Genomic DNA, 16,554 nt, shown 5'->3' on the forward strand with positions numbered 1-16,554 from the left:
TTCCATGAAACGCTAAGTAATTCACAAACAAGGATGGGGCGAGGGTCACCAATTTGTAAGCAAACTGTCCAACAGTTTAAGAACAACATTTCTCAACGAGCTATTGCAAGGAATTTAGGGATTTTACCATCTACAGTCCGTGAAATCATCAAAAGGTTCAGAGAATCTATAAAAATCACTGCACGTAAGCGATGATATTACAGACCTTTGACCCCTCAGGCGGTATTGCATCAAACACCGACATCAGTGTGTAAAGGATATCACCACATTGGCTCAGGAACACTTCATAAAACCACTGTCAGTAACTACATTTGGTCGCTACATCTGTAAGTGCAAGTTAAAACTACTATGCAAAGCGAAAGCCATTTATCAACGACACAAAGGAATGCCGCCGGCTTCGCTGGGCCCGAGCTCATCTAAGATGGACTGATGCAAAGTGGAAAAGTGTTCTGTGGTCTGACGAGTCCACATTTCAAATTATATTTGGAAACTGTGGACGTGGTGTCCTCCGTAACAAAGAGGAAAATAACCATCCGGATTGTTATAGGCGCAAAGTTCAAAAGCCAGCATCTGTGATGGTATGGGTGTGTGTTAGTGCCCAAGGCATGGGTAACTTACACATCTGTGAAGGCACCATTAATGCTGAATGGTCCATACAGGTTTTGGAGCAACATATCTTGTCATCCAAGCAACGTTATCATGGACGCCCCTGCTTATTTCAGCAAAACAATGCCAAGCCACGTGTTACAACAGCGTGGTTTCGTACTAAAAGAGTGCGGGTACTTTCCTGGCCCGCCTGCAGTCCAGACATGTCTCCCATTGAAAATGTGTGGCGCATTATGAAGCGTAAAATACGACAACAAGACCCCGGGACTGTTGAATAACTTAAGCTGTACATCAAGCAAGAATGGTAAAGAATTCCACTTTTAAAGCTTCAACAAATAGTTTCCTCAGTTCCCAAACGTTTTTTGAGTGTTGTTAAAAGAAAATGTGATGTAACCGCAGGGTCCAAAGTTTAGGAAAAAAGTAACGGCTTGTAGTCCGAAAAATACGGAAATGCACTCCCTTTTGCCTTAATTGCGTCAAGTTAGGGCTGGGCGATATTTTTAATATTTCTATATTTTAGGCCATGTCACGATACACGATATATATCTCCATATTTTGCCTTAGCCTTGAATGAACACAAGATGCATATAATCACGGCATTACGATGATTCTATGTGTCTACATTAAAACATTCTTCTTCATACTGCATTAATATATGCTCATTTTAAACTTTCATGCAGAGAGGGAAATCACAACTAAGTCAATTGACCAAAACTGTATTTATTAAACAGTTATTAAGCAGTACTAACATGCCAGACGCTGTTCATCTTGGAGACCTGCTGACCTGGAGACCATACTTCCCCCCGGAAACCAAAGTCTTTGGGTTCCGGGGGGAGTGTGGTTGCAAAGCTGAAACTTAAAGGAATTGAAGGAAGGGCACCACCAGGAGTGGAGCCTGTGGCTTGACCCAACACGGGGAATCTTACCTGGCCCGGATATGGAAAGGACTGACATATTGATGGCTCTTTCTTTACTTTATTACAGACATCTTCCAAGCGGGAAGATGTCTGTTCGACATTTTCCCGCTTGAAGCCAAACCACCGACAATGGACCCCCTGCTGGTTTTCTTGGGAATTAATTATTTTTCCTTTATTTGTTACCATATTCGCACCATCTTTCTCTCGTATTACCACTCGCACAGCACCGCTAGCACCACAGCTAACGTTACCCATGCCGTTACCTCTCTGCTTCACGAGGGCGTATACCTATGTGATGTATTTAAGATGGTGCACTTGTTTTAAGTTTCTGTGAGAAGGAGAAACAACAAAGAGTGGGAAGAGCCTGTAGTGTGATGCCCGCAGCTAAAAGCAACTGTGTGAGAACGTATACACGAATATCACGATACAGCCATTTTCTATAAACCCGCGATAAATCGAGTATATCGATATATCGCCCAGCTCTATGTCAAGTCACTGAATAAATTCGACACAAAATAGACTCTTGCTATGAATATTCATGCAAATCGCCCCCAAAAAACTTCCAATGATATTAAAATGTGTAGTAGTTTGTCATGCAGGTGCAGTACAAATCATACTTGCCAACCCTAACGAATTATCCGGGAGACTCCCGAATTTCAGTGCCTCTCCCGAAAATCTCCCGGGATAACCATTCTCCCGATTTCCAGCCGGACCTGAGTGAAGACAGCCTGTCGTTACGTCCGCTTTTCCTCCTTATAAACATCGTGCCGCCCCAGTCACGTTATAACATCTACGGCTTTTGCACACAAAACAAGAAGGAGACTATTATATATGTCTCCGTTATCCATAGGTTTATCTATAAGCCATAAAGTAGGCAGGCACGGAGCTATTTCTCGGCCTGTGTTTATTCCAGCCGGCACCTTATTACACTGACACACAACATCCGGATTCCCATCATGCATTGCTTCAAAACTACGGCAAGTAGTAATGTCCAAAAACATAACAGAGACAAAGCAGAAAAACAAAGAATAGACAGTCATGGCGATGACAAGTAAGAGGAATAAGTGCGCTTGCAAGTTCCAAAATGATTGGAAACAAGAAATTCAGTTCATCCAGGACAGCTCAGAGGGGAAAAGAGTATGATAGGGAGAGATGGAAGTTTCCAGACTCTGGTGCATTTGATGTAGGCACTTATGTGCGTGCCACACGGCAATGCATCATCAGAGAGGGTGTTCAGTATGGTTAGAAAGATAGTGAGAGAGAATAGAACGAGGATGGACAATTCAACGCTAAACTCACTCATTTCCTGCAAATTAAATTCCACAGATGCTGCCCATGCCTTTGCTCCTTCAAAGGCTGTGCTACTGGCTGCAAAGGTTTAAACTTTCAAATACAACAATGAGTAGAGGAGTGGTAGGTGTGTGTATGTGTAAATAAATGAGAACTAAGATTCAAGTATATATATATATATATATATATATATATATATATATATATATAAACCCCGATTGCATATAAGTTGGGAAATTGTGTTAGATGTAAATATAAATGGAATACAATGATTTGCAAATCCTTTTCAACCCATATTCAATTGAATGCACTACAAAGACAATATATTTGATGTTCAAACTCATGAACTTTATTTTTTTTTGCAAATAATAAATAACCTTAGAATTTAATGGCTGCAACACATGCCAAAGTAGTTGGGAAAGGGCATGTTCGCCACTGTGTTACATCACCTTTTCTTTTAACAACACTCAATAAAAGTTTGGGAACTGAGGAAACTAATTGTTGAAGCTTTGAAAGTGGAAATCTTACCCATTCTTGTTTTATGTAGAGCTTCAGTCGTTCAAGAAGTCCGCGGTCTCCACTGTCGTATTTTACGCTTCATAATGCGCCACATATTTTCGATGGGAGACAGGTCTGGACTGCAGGTGGGCCAGGAAAGTACCTGCACTCTTTTTTTCAAAGCCACGCTGTTGTAACACGTGCTGAATGTGGCTTGGCATTGTCTTGCTGAAATAAGCAGGGGCGTCCATGAAAAAGACGGCGCTTAGATGGCAGCATATGTTGTTCCAAAACCTGAATGTACCTTTCACCACCTTCACAGATGTGTAAGTTACCCATGCCTTGGGCACTAATACACCCCCATACCATCACAGATGCTGGCTTTTGAACTTTACATCAATAAAAGTCTGGATGGTTTGCTTCCCCTTTGGTCCAGATGACACAATGTCGAATATTTCCAAAAACAATTTGAAATGTCAACTCGTCAGACCACAGAACACTTTTCCACTTTGCATCAGTCCATCTTAGATGATCTCGGGCCCTGAGAAGCCGGCAGAATTTCTGGATGTTGTTGATAAATGGCTTTCGCATTGCATAGTAGAGCTTTACTTGCACTTACAGATGTAGCGACGAACTGTGTTTAGTGACAGTGGTTTTCTGAAGAGTTCCTGAGCCCATGTGGTAATATCCTTTAAAGATTGATGTCGGTTTGTGATACAGTGGCTTGAGGGATGGAAGGTCACGGTCATTCAATGTTGGTTTCCGGCCATGCCGCTTACGTGGAGTGATTTCTCCCGATTATCTGAACCTTTTGATATTATTGACCGTAGATGTTGAAATCCCTAAATGTATTGCAATTGCACTTTGAGAAACGTTGTTCTTAAACCGTTTGACTATTTGCTCACGCAGTTGTGGACAAAGGGGTGTACCTCGCCCCATCCTTTCTTTTAAAAGCCTGAGCATTTATTGGGAAGCTGTTTTTATACCCAATCATGGCACCCACCAGTTCCCAATTAGTCTGCACACCTGTGGGATGTTCCAAATAAGTGTTTGATGAGCATTCCTCAACTTTATCAGTATTTTTTGCCACCTTTACCAACTTCTTTGTCACATGTTGCTGACATCAAATTCTAAAGTTAATGATTATTTGCAACAACAAAAAATGTTGATCAGTTTGAGCATCAAATATGTTGTCTTTGTAGGATATTCAACTGAATTATGGGTTGAAAATGATTTTCAAATCATTGTATTCTGTTTATATTTACATCTATTACAATTTCCCAACTCATATGGAAACGGGGTTTGTAGTTTTCAACACTGAAAAGGTGTGTCGTATTAGATTTTTTTCTCAATAGGACAGAAATGTTCTTAGACTCCTGAGATAATGCGACAAATTCAATTCAAAAATAAATTTCAAGCATAACTCCAAACCAAACATGGCTAACAATGTGTGCATTAATGTATCTTTGTGAGTTTTACCATAAACATGGGCTTTTTTAAGGTTAGCAAACACAAAATGTAGTTTTTTACTCAATAGGACAGTCATGTTCTTAGAAACCTGAGATGATGCGAAAAAAGCAATATAAATGGTTTCAAGCATAACTCCAAACCATACATGCAATATTTCTAATAATGTCTGTAATAATGCATCTTTGTGAGTTTTACTAGAAACAGGTTTCCAAACACACAAAAATGTGTTTTTTTTTACTCAATGACAGTAATGTTCTTAAAAAATGTATTCAAGCATAACTCCTAAACCAAACATGAAATATGTCTAATAATAACTGTATTATTTTATCTTTGTAAGTTTTACTAGGAACATGTGCTTCTGTAAGGTTTGCAAACACATACATTAGTTTTTTACTCAATATGACAGTAATGTTCTTAGAAAATATATTCAAGCATAACTCCTAAACCCAACATGCAATATGTCTATTAATGTATCTCTGTGAGTTTTACTTAAAACATGTGATTTTGTAAGGTTTGCAAACACAAAAATGTCGTTCTTCACCCAATATAACAGTAATGTTTTTAGAATCCTGAGGTAATTTAAAAAAAAAATCAATAAAATAATAGTTTTCAACACCAAAAGATAAAAAGGTGTGTTATTGTTTGTGCTACTGCGCCGTCTTTTGGACGAGTTTGCTCATTGCAGGTGCTGCAGGTTGAAAACGTACTTTCTGTTGTGTGCCCTAAACCGGAAGTGTATCATGTTTCGTCGACTATTTGTCAAGATCGTTTCTGCTCGATAGGCTTCTTCCTACGTCACTCCAAGCAACAGTTGCAAGGTTTAGCGTATAACTACTTTGCTGACATCAAATTCTAAAGTTAATGATTATTTCCCAAAAAAAAAAAAATGTTGATCAGTCTGAACATCAAATACATTGTCTTTGGAGCATATTCAACTGAATATGGGTTGAAAATGATTTGCAAATTAATTGTATTCCGTTTATATTTACATCTAACACAATTTCCCAACTCATGGAAACGGGGTTTATATATATATATATATATATATATATATATGTATATATATATATATATATATATATTTTTTTTTTTTTTTTACATTTTCCTGAAGGAACTCTCCTGAAGGAATCAATAAGGTACTATCCATCTATCTCTATCTATATATATATATATATATATATATATATATATATATATATATATATATATATATATATATATATATATCTAGATATATATATATATATAAGAAATATTTGAAATTTAGTGAATTCTAGCTCTAAATATACTCCCCCCGATCTCCTGAATTCGGAGGTCTCAAGGTTGGCAAGTCTGGTACAGATCTGCGTACATGCTTGAACCATTTTCTCTGCAGAAATGACTCAGGAAAGACAGTCAGTTCGAGACAACAGAACACGCAGGAAGGATGCTGACACAAATGTGTGTTTGCGCACCACACGCGCCTTCGCCCCTCCCATCGCTGCCGGCATTGTTTCCCCAGAGTGACATTGCTCAAGGCTTAATGGTCCTGCTGATGGCGTGTTAAAGCGTAGTGTTAATTATAACACGATGCTTGGTTAAGCACAGTCACATTAACTTCGGGCTCGGCAGCACCGCTGAGCTGTCCTCGGGAACTAGGCCAGACTGCTGACTCATTATCTGGACTGGATGTTTTTATTTATTTATTTAATTTTTTTTAGATCCACTCATTATGTGGGTCTAATTCAGTTGGGACTATTTTTATGTTTGTGTGTACCCATTATTATTATTTTTTTCATCATGTGACGGATTTCATGCAGCCCCTTTGATTTGTATTTTACTTTGGTTGTTTATTACTCGTGGAGAAAGCCATTTACGCTATGATAAAATAAATAATCGATTACTTTTTTTATGACTATATACCAAGCTGTTCTTTATTGCTCTGTTTTCTCACTGCCTAAAAAAAGACACACACAGATGGTTATTGTTAAATATTTATTGCGAATTAACCATATGAGATTGCAACTCTATAGTTATACAAAGTATGAGAAAATGATATTATTGTAACATATAATATTGCTGATGGCACTATCCATCCATCCATCCATCCATCCATCTTCTTCCTCTTATCCGAGGTCGGGTCATATGGGCAGCAGCCTAAGCAGGGAACCCCAGGCTCTCCTCTCCCCAGCCACTTCGTCCAGCTCTTCCCGGGGAATCCCGAGGCATTCCCAGGCCAAGCGGGAGACATAGTCCTCCCAACGTGTCCTGGGTCTTCCCCGTGGCCTCCTACCTGTCAGACGTGCCTGAAACACCTCCCTAGGGAGGCGTTCAGGTGGCATCCTGACCAGATGCCCGAACCATCTCATCTGGCTCCTCTCGTTGTGGAGGATAAGCGGCTTTACTTTGAGCTCCTCCCGGATGGCAGAGCTGCTCACCCTATCTCTAAGGGAGAGACCCGCCACCCGCCAGAGGAAACTGATCTTGGCCGCTTGTACCCGTAATCTTAGCCTTTCGGTCATAACCCAAAGCTCATGACCATAGGTGAGGGAAGGGGAAGCAGTGCACTGTCAATGCCGTGTATGGTGCGGATGGTGTTCTGCTGACCTCGACTGCAGATGTTTTGGATCGGTGGAAGGAATACTTCGAAGACCTCCTCAATCCCACCAACACGTCTTCCTATGAGGAAGCAGTGCCTGGGGATTCTGTGGTGGAGTCTCCTATTTCTTGCGCTGAGGTTGCTGAGGTAGTTAAAAAGCTCCTTGGTGGAAAGGCCTCGGGGGTGGATGAGATCCGCCTTAGTTCCTTAAGGCTCTGGATGCTGTGGGGCTGTCTTGGTTGACAAGACTCTGCAGCATCGCGTGGACATCTGAGGCGGTACATCTGGATTGGCAGACCGTGGTTGTTGTTCCTCTCTTTAAGAAGGGGAACCGGAGGGTTTGTTCCAACTATCGTGGGATCACACTCCTCAGCCTTCCCGGTAAGGTTTATTCAGGTGTACTAGAGAGGAGGCTATGCCGGATAGTTGAACCTCGGATTCAGGAGGAACAGTGTGGTTTTCCTCCCGGTCGTGGAACTGTAGACCAGCTTCATACCCTCGGCAAGGTCATTGAGGGTGCATGGGAGTTTGCCCAACAGGTCTACATGTTCTTTGTGGACTTGGAGAAGGCATTCGACCGTGTCCCTCGGGAAGTCCTGTGGGGAGTACTCAGAGAGTATGGGGTAACGGACGATCAGTGTCAGAGCTTAGTCAGACACGTTTCCAGTGAGGGTTGGACTCCGCCAAGGCTGCACTTTGTCACGGATTCTGTTCATAACCTTTATAGACAGAATTCCTAGGCGCAGTTAAGGCGTTGAGAGGATCCGGTTTGGTGGCCGCAGGATTAGGTCTCTTGTTTTTGCAGATGATGTGGTCCTGATGGCTTCATATGCCCAGGATCTTCAGCTCTCACTGGATCGGTCCGCAGCCGAGTGTGAAGCGAGCGGGATGAGAATCAGCACCTCCAAGTTCGAATCCATGGTTCTCGCCCGTAAAAGGGTGGAGCGCCATCTCCGGGTTGTTTTACTCAATATACAGTGGGGCAAACAAGTATTTAGTCAGCCACCGATTGTGCAAGTTTTCCCACTTAAAATGATGACAGAGGTCTGTAATTTTCATCATAGGTACACTTCAACTGTGAGAGACATAATGTGAAAAAAAAATCCAAGAACTCACATTGTACGAATTTCAAAGAATTTATTTGTATATTATGGTGGAAAATAAGTATTTGGTCAACCATTCAAAGCTCTCACTGATGGAAGGAGGTTTTGGCTCAAAATCTCACGATACATGGCCCCATTCATTCTTTCCTTAACACGGATCAATCGTCCTGTCCCCTTAGCAGAAACACAGCCCCAAAGCATGATGTTTCCACCCCCATGCTTCACAGTAGGTGTGGTGTTCTTGGGATGCAACTCAGTATTCTTCTTCCTCCAAACACGACAAGTTGCGTTTGTACCAAAATGGATACATGGATGATACAGCAGATGATTGGGAGAATGTCATGTGGTCAGATGAAACCAAAATAGAACTTTTTGGTATAAACTCAACTCGTCGTGTTTGGAGGAAGAAGAATACTGAGTTGCATCCCAAGAACACCACACCTACTGTGAAGCATGGGGGTGGAAACATCATGCTTTGGAGCTATTTTTCTGCTAAGGGGACAGGACGATTGATCCGTGTTAAGGAAAGCATGAATGGGGCCATGTATCGTGAGATTTTGAGCCAAAACCTCCTTCCATCAGTGAGAGCTTTGAATGGTTGACCAAATACTTATTTTCCACCATAATTTACAAATACATTCTTTAAAATTCCTACAATGTGAATTCCTGGATTTTTTTCCACATTCGGTCTCTCACAGTTGAAGTGTACCTATGATGAAAATTACAGACCTCTGTCATTATTTAAAGTTGGAGAACTTGCACAATCGGTGGCTGACTAAATACTTGTTTGCCCCACTGTGGGTCATTAAGGCCCAGCAACAAGCTGTAATATCTTACTGAGATCATTTAGGACCAAAACAAGTAGAATACTCTAACATAATATCTGCTTAGTGAGAAGAAGTATCTTATCAGACAGAAAATAAGCAAATATCACCCTTATTTGAGAGATTTCATCTTACTTAGATTTCAGTTTTTGCAGTGTGCTTTGCTGGCTCAGAGGTAGCTCGCCACTAAAGCAGCTCTGTTTATCCCCAGCACAGCAAGGCGCTGTGCTAACAACCGCATAAAACTACAGATAAACAGCCAGGAAGGAGAAGAGAGAATGAGGGCATATGGTGCCAGAAGCAGTGGAAAATACAAAATATACCAGTTGTCCACATGTAATCATAGCCATAGAAATACATTTTGTATCCCAAGCAAAGGTTTGCATCGTCTGTCTTGTTTTGTCTGATCGGCAAATATAAACATTTGAGCGAATGTCTTTTTTTCCTGTTTTTGACGCAGGTAACTGGCCAGCTTCTGTGGGATTTGATGTTGCCTTTAGGTGGCTTCAACTGAAGATGGAAACACTGGAGTCAGAGCTGACCTGCCCGATCTGCCTGGAGTTGTTTGAAGACCCCCTGCTCTTGCCGTGCGCCCACAGCCTGTGCTTCAACTGTGCTCACCGCATCCTGGTGTCCCACTGCTCATCCAGCAAGCCGCTCCAGTCCGTGTCAGCCTTCCAGTGCCCCACCTGTCGCTACGTCATCGCGCTGAATCACCGCGGGCTGGAGGGCCTCAAGCGCAATGTGACGCTGCAGAACATTATTGACCGCTTTCAAAAGGCCTCCCTTAGCGGCCCCAATTCGCCTACTGAGAGCCGGCGTCTGCAGCGGCCGTTCACCGCCACCATTAGTGGAACAATTGGCGGTGGCGGCGGCGGTGGCACGAGCGGAAGCAGCGCCCGGAGCAGTCCGGCCACTTCCAGCCACGCCCACCCGCATGCCAATCACACCAACCACGCCAACCACACCAACGCCAATCACAGCCCGGCGTTCGTGGCGAAAATGGAGCCGCGCATCAGCTGCCAGTTCTGCGAGCAGGATCCGCCTCGCGAGGCCATCAAGACGTGCGTCACGTGCGAGGTGTCGTACTGCGACCGCTGCCTGCGAGCCACGCACCCCAACAAGAAGCCCTTCACCGGTCACCGCCTGGTGGAGCCCGTGCCCGACACGCACCTCCGCGGCCTGACCTGCCCGGAGCACGAGAACGAGAAGGTCAACATGTACTGCCTGGTGGACGACCAGCTCATCTGTGCCCTCTGCAAGCTGGTCGGGCGGCACCGCGAGCACCAGGTGTCCTCGCTCATCGAACGCTTCGACAAGCTCAAAGTAAGTCCTCCCTTTTCTTTGCTGTCGGCTTAAATCTGTTCCACAGGACTTTAGTTGTTGTTAAAGGGTATACCATTTGTAAATGATAGTATATAGTAAATAAGTGTTATAATGAAGACAACACATGATGTAAGTGTCTATTTTAGCTATATTAGCCTACTATCAAAATGACTTTAAAAGTCTTATATAAGTGTTATAATGAAGACAACACATGATGTAAGTGTCTATATTAGTTACTAATTTAATTTTCCTGACGGAACTCTCCTGAAGGAATCAATAAAGTACCATCTATCTGATGTAAGTGTCTATATTAGCTATATTAGCCTACTATCAAAATAACTTTAAAAGTGTTATATAAGTGTCATAATGAAGACAACACATGATGTAAGTGTCTATATAAGTTATATCCATCCATCCATTTTCTACCGCTTATTCCCTTTCGGGTCGCGGGGGGCGCTGGCGCCTATCTCAGCTACAATTGGGCGGAAGGCAGGGTACACCCTGGACAAGTCGCCACCTCATCGCAGTTAGTTATATTAGACTACTATCAAAAATACTTTTAAAAATTATTATATACGTGTCATAATGGAGATAACACATGATGTAAATGTCTATAATAGTTATATTAGCCTACTATAAAAATTACTTTAAAAGTCTTAAATATCTGTTATAATGAAGACAACACATGATGTAAGTGTCTATATTAGTTTTATTAGCCTACTATCAAAATTACTTTAAAAGTCTTATCTAAGTGTTATAATGAAGACAAGAAATGATGTAAGTGTCTATATTAGTGACATTAGCCTACTACCAAAATTACTTTAAAAGTCTTATATAAGCGTCATAATGAAGACAACACATGATGTAAGTGTCAATATTAACTATATTAGCCTACTATCAAAATGACTTTAAAAGTCTTATACAAGTGTTATAATGAAGACAACACATGATGTAGGTGTCTATATTAGCTTTAATAGCCTACTATCAAAAATACTTTGAAAGTCTTATATAAGTGTTATAATGAAAACAACACATGATGTAAGTGTCTTTATTAGTTATATTAGCTTACTATCAAAAATACTTTAAAAATCTTATATGAGGGGTTAGTGCGTCTGCCTCACAATACGAAGGTCCTGCAGTCCTGGGTTCAAATCCAGGCTCGGGATCTTTCTGTGTGGAGTTTGCATGTTCTCCCCGTGAATGCGTGGGTTCCCTCCGGGTACTCCGGCTTCCTCCCACCTCCAAAGACATGTACCTGGGGATAGGTTGATTGGCAACACTAAATTGGCCCCAGTGTGTGAGTGTGAGTGGTGTCTGTCTATCTGTGTTGGCCCTGCGATGAGGTGGCGACTTGTCCAGGGTGTACCCCGCCTTCCGCCCGATTGTAGCTGAGATAGGCGCCAGCGCCCCCCGCGACCCCGAAAGGGAATAAGCGGTAGAAAATGGATGGATATACTGTAAGTGTCATAATGAAGACAACACATGATGTAAGTGTCAATATTAACTATATTAGCCTACTATCAAAATGACTTTAAAAGTCTTATACAAGTGTTATAATGAAGACAACACATGATGTAGGTGTCTATATTAGCTATAATAGCCTACTATCAAAAATACTTTGAAAGTCTTATATAAGTGTTATAATGAAAACAACACATGATGTAAGTGTCTATATTAGTTATATTAGCTTACTATCAAAAATACTTTAAAAATCTTATATACTGTAAGTTTCATAATGAAGACAACGCATGATGTATGTATCTATATTGGTTATATGAGCCTACTATCAAAATGACTTTAAAAGCCTTACATAAGTGTCATAATGAAGACAACACATGATGTGTCTATATTAGCCTACTATCAAAATTATTTTAAAAGTCTTATATACAGTAAGTGTCATAACGAAGACAAGACATGATGTAAGTGTCTATATTAGTTATATTAGCCTACTACCAAAAATACTTTAAAAGCCTTACATAAGTGTTATAATAAAGCCAACACATGATGTAAATGTCTATATTAGTTATATTAGCCTACTATCAAAAATACTTTAAAAGTCTTATATAGGTGTTATAATGATGACAACACATGATGTAAGTGTCTATATTAGCCTACTATCAAAATGACTTTAAAAGCCTTACATAAGTGTCATAATGAAGACAACACATGATGTAAGTGTCTATATTAGCCTACTATCAAAATGACTTTGTGTCGCAGGCTGACGCCAATCTTCGTTGACAAAAATGTTGAAATGTGATATTTATTCTACACATTTTTACAAAATAGGATAACATTAGTAAAATGGGGGTTTCTCAGAGGGTGAGATAACTCCGGGAAATGACTGTCTTAGAATGGCCAAAGGTATAGATGTGTGTGTCTAAGTTAAAGGAAGGGGCAGGCTGTCTTCTTCTAATGGATTTATTACAGCCTTTGCAATCTGGGTAATGTTTGCTGTGGTCTGGAACATTATGGCACACAAACAACTATAAGTAAAGCAGCCGATATTACATACATATAAGGTGTCATGAGTAAGGTTGCAAAGGGGTGGAAAGTTTCTGGTACATTTCTGGAAATTTACCTCGGGAAGTTTGGAAATATTAACCATTTTTTGATTTTTCAAAGTTGGACAAAGTCCATGGGAATAATGGGAATAATGGGGGATTACAGTAATTATATATTATTGGGCACTTGTCTACATGCTGCTGCATCTTGGTGGCATTTTTTGACGTAGCTCTTTGCACAGTATTTGCAAATGTACACCGCCTTTCCGCCTACATTGCTTGGGGTGAAATGTCTGTGCCCATCAGATGGTGTACGTGTCATTGTTCTGTTTGTATTTATAAACCCTGTTTCTATATGAGTTGGGAAATTGTGTTAGATGTAAACACAAACGGAATACAATGATTTGTCAATCATTTCAACCCATACTCAGTTAAATCTGCTACAAAGACAACATATTTAATGTTCAAACTGATAAATATTTTTTTTTTTGCAAGTAATCATTAACTTTAGAATTTGATGCCAGCAACACGTGACAAAGAATTTGGGAAAGGTGGCAATAAATACTGATAAAGTTAAGGAATGTTCATCAAACACTTATTTGGAACATCCCACAGGTGTGCAAGTTAATTGGGAACAGGTGGGTGCCATGATTGGGTATAAAAACAGCTTCCCCAAAAATGCTCAGTCTTTCACAAGAAAGGATGGGGCGAGGTACACCCCTTTGTCCACAACTGCGTGAGCAAATAGACAAACAGTTTAAGAACAACGTTTCTCAAAGTGCAATTGCAAGAAATTCAGGCATTTCAACATCTACAGTCCATTATATCATCAAAAGGTTCAGAGAATCTGGAGAAATCACTCCACGTAAGCGGCATGGCCGGAAACCAACATTGAATGACCGTGACCTTCGATTCCTCAGACCGCACTGTATCAAAAACCAACATTATTATCTAAAGGATATCACCACCTGGTCTCAGGAACACTTCAGAAAACCACTGTCACTAAATACAGTTTGTCGCTACATATGTAAGTGCAAGTTAAAGCTCTACTATGCAAATCGAAAGCCATTTATCAACAACATCCAGAAACGCCACCGGCTTCTCTGGGCCCGAAATCATCTAAGATGGACTGATGCAAAGTGGAAACGTGTTCTGTGGTCTGACGAGTCGACATTTCAAATTGTTTTTGGAAATATTCGACATCGTGTCATCCGGACCGAAAGGGAAGAGAACCATCAATGCAAAGTTCAAAAGCCGGCATCTTTGATGGTAAGGGGGTGCATTAATGCCCAAGGCATGAGTAACTTACACATCTGTGAAGGCACCATCAATGCTGAAAGGTACATACAGGTTTTGGAACAACATATGCTGCCATATAAGCGCCGTCTTTTTCATGGACACCCCTGCTTATTTCAGCAAGACAATGCCAAGCCACATTCAGCACGTGTTACAACAGCATTGCTTCGTAAAAAAAAAAGTGCGGGTACGTTTCTGGCCTGCCTGCAGTCCAGACCTGTTTCCAATCAAAAATATGTGGCACATTATGACGCGTAAAATACGACAGCGGAGACCCAGGACTGTTGAACGAGTGAAGCTCTACATAAAACAAGAATGGGAAAGAATTCCACTTTCAAAGCTTCATCAATTAGTTTCCTCAGTTCCCAAACGTTTATTGAGTGTTGTTAAAAGAAAAGGTGATGTAACACAGTGTTGAACATGCCCTTTGCTAAAAACGTTGGCACGTGTGGCAGCCATGAAATTCTAAGTTAATTATTATTTGCAAAAAAGAATAAAGTTTATGAGTTTGAACATCAAATATCTTGTGTTTTTAGTGCATTCAATTGAATATGGGTTGAAAAGGATTTGAAAATCATTGTATTCAGTTGATATTTACATCTAACACAATTTCCCAACTCATATGGAAACAGGGTTTGTAATAAACAGACGGACAAACCACTGACAACGATTTAAAAAGGCCACCTTCTTTTCCCGAGCGCCTTTATCCTTATTCAAGCCACCGTACGACTACGTGCACCTACATCATCAGATTTCAGCAACACAAGAGAGGAGCAACTTTTGGGACCGTGCGCTTGCGAGCAATAGCGGAGGCCGTCATCATAATAGTCGATGAGCTGGCATTCCGTGTGACCGCTGAGCTTTCAGACTCTCCCCGTATAGAGCAAGACTGCTGAGTCGGTGTGACAAAAAAAACAACAGAGAGGCAAAAGTTGAAGCTGATTCAACCAGCATAGACTTGACCAGGGTGGGCCTGGAACACAAGTGGAGGGACTCGCACGTGTGGGACTTTGTCTTGATAATTTTAGCCACTAACGTGTCTTCGCAAAGACCTGTGCTTGCTCCTGATTCACAATCCAATTAGGTTTGTGTTTGATTCATTAAAAATATAGGATATGTCTTTATTATCATTGCAAAAGTACAACGAAACTTTGTTTTCAGCACAAACCCGTTCAAGATTAGACAAAAAAAAACAGTGTACTGGGTTACAGAACATGAACGCTGATGGATCGCCACAAGGCGCCCCCGTAAAGGATGGTAAAAAGGAAAAACGCTGGGGAAGGGTGAGTAAAAAAATACAATCTAGACTGGGCTCCTAAGGGGGCCCAGTCTGGAGTGGGAAAAAACCTCCATAGCAAAGCACAGATACATATTACAACATACTTTACATCTCGAGATATCTAGCTACAGAGAGAAGGGGGTGCGGGGTCATGGTGGTAGGCCGCAGCTCTCAGGCGGTGACCATCTTCCATCACCCCTATGGGATTTGCGTCAAGGGCGTTGGATTGAGGGGGTGGGGTATGTATGTGTGGCGTATATTGTTGTGGATGCATGTTTGTGTGTAAGCCTGCAGTAAATGGTAAATGGTTGTACTTGTATAGCGCTTTTGTACCCCTTTTTAAGGAGCCTAAAGCGCTTTGACAGTATTTCCACATTCACCCATTCACACACATTCACACACTGATGGCGGGAGCTGCCATGCAAGGCGCTAACCAGGTACCCTTCAGGAGCAAGGGTGAAGTCTCTTGCTCAAGGACACAACGGACATGACTAGGATGGTAGAAGGTAGGGGATTGAACCAGCAACCCTCAAATTGCTGTCACGGCCACGCTCCCAACTTCGCCACGCCGTGTGTCTCTGTTCTTCGGGAGAGTCTCGAAGCAATCCAAGTTAAAATGTTTTATATGCGAGTGAAAATAAAATTTGCTTTTCACTCTAATTTGTCTATGACTCGTCCTCAAATTCATCCTGCGGGGTGGACAGTCCGATGTGATCCAAAATCACAAGAGTGTCCACAGTTCTTCCCACATCCTCCAATCATTTGTGGCAGCTTTGGGGTACTTTGAAGACTGCCAGCAACTTCCAATTTGTCGACAAACCAGAGGAACGCTTACTCCAATCAGCAGATGTCCTGTGGCCATCATT

The 16,554-nt window shown here is 41.4% G+C and overlaps 1 protein-coding gene across 2 annotated transcripts in view; it reads left to right on the forward strand.

The window, feature by feature from the left end:
• The window catches only part of LOC133552827 (probable E3 ubiquitin-protein ligase MID2), a 295,874-nt gene that overhangs the window by 62,670 nt on the left and 216,650 nt on the right, over window positions 1-16,554 (forward strand). For both annotated transcript variants that reach the window (XM_061900338.1, XM_061900337.1), the window contains exon 2: window positions 9,747-10,612. In XM_061900338.1, the coding sequence (XP_061756322.1) occupies window positions 9,803-10,612 (810 nt within the window). In that variant the 5' untranslated portion in view covers window positions 9,747-9,802. The remainder of the gene's footprint in view (window positions 1-9,746; window positions 10,613-16,554) is intronic.

The sequence above is a fragment of the Nerophis ophidion genome, linkage group LG05 (genome assembly GCF_033978795.1).
Source record: "Nerophis ophidion isolate RoL-2023_Sa linkage group LG05, RoL_Noph_v1.0, whole genome shotgun sequence".
Classification (NCBI taxonomy): domain Eukaryota; kingdom Metazoa; phylum Chordata; class Actinopteri; order Syngnathiformes; family Syngnathidae; genus Nerophis; species Nerophis ophidion.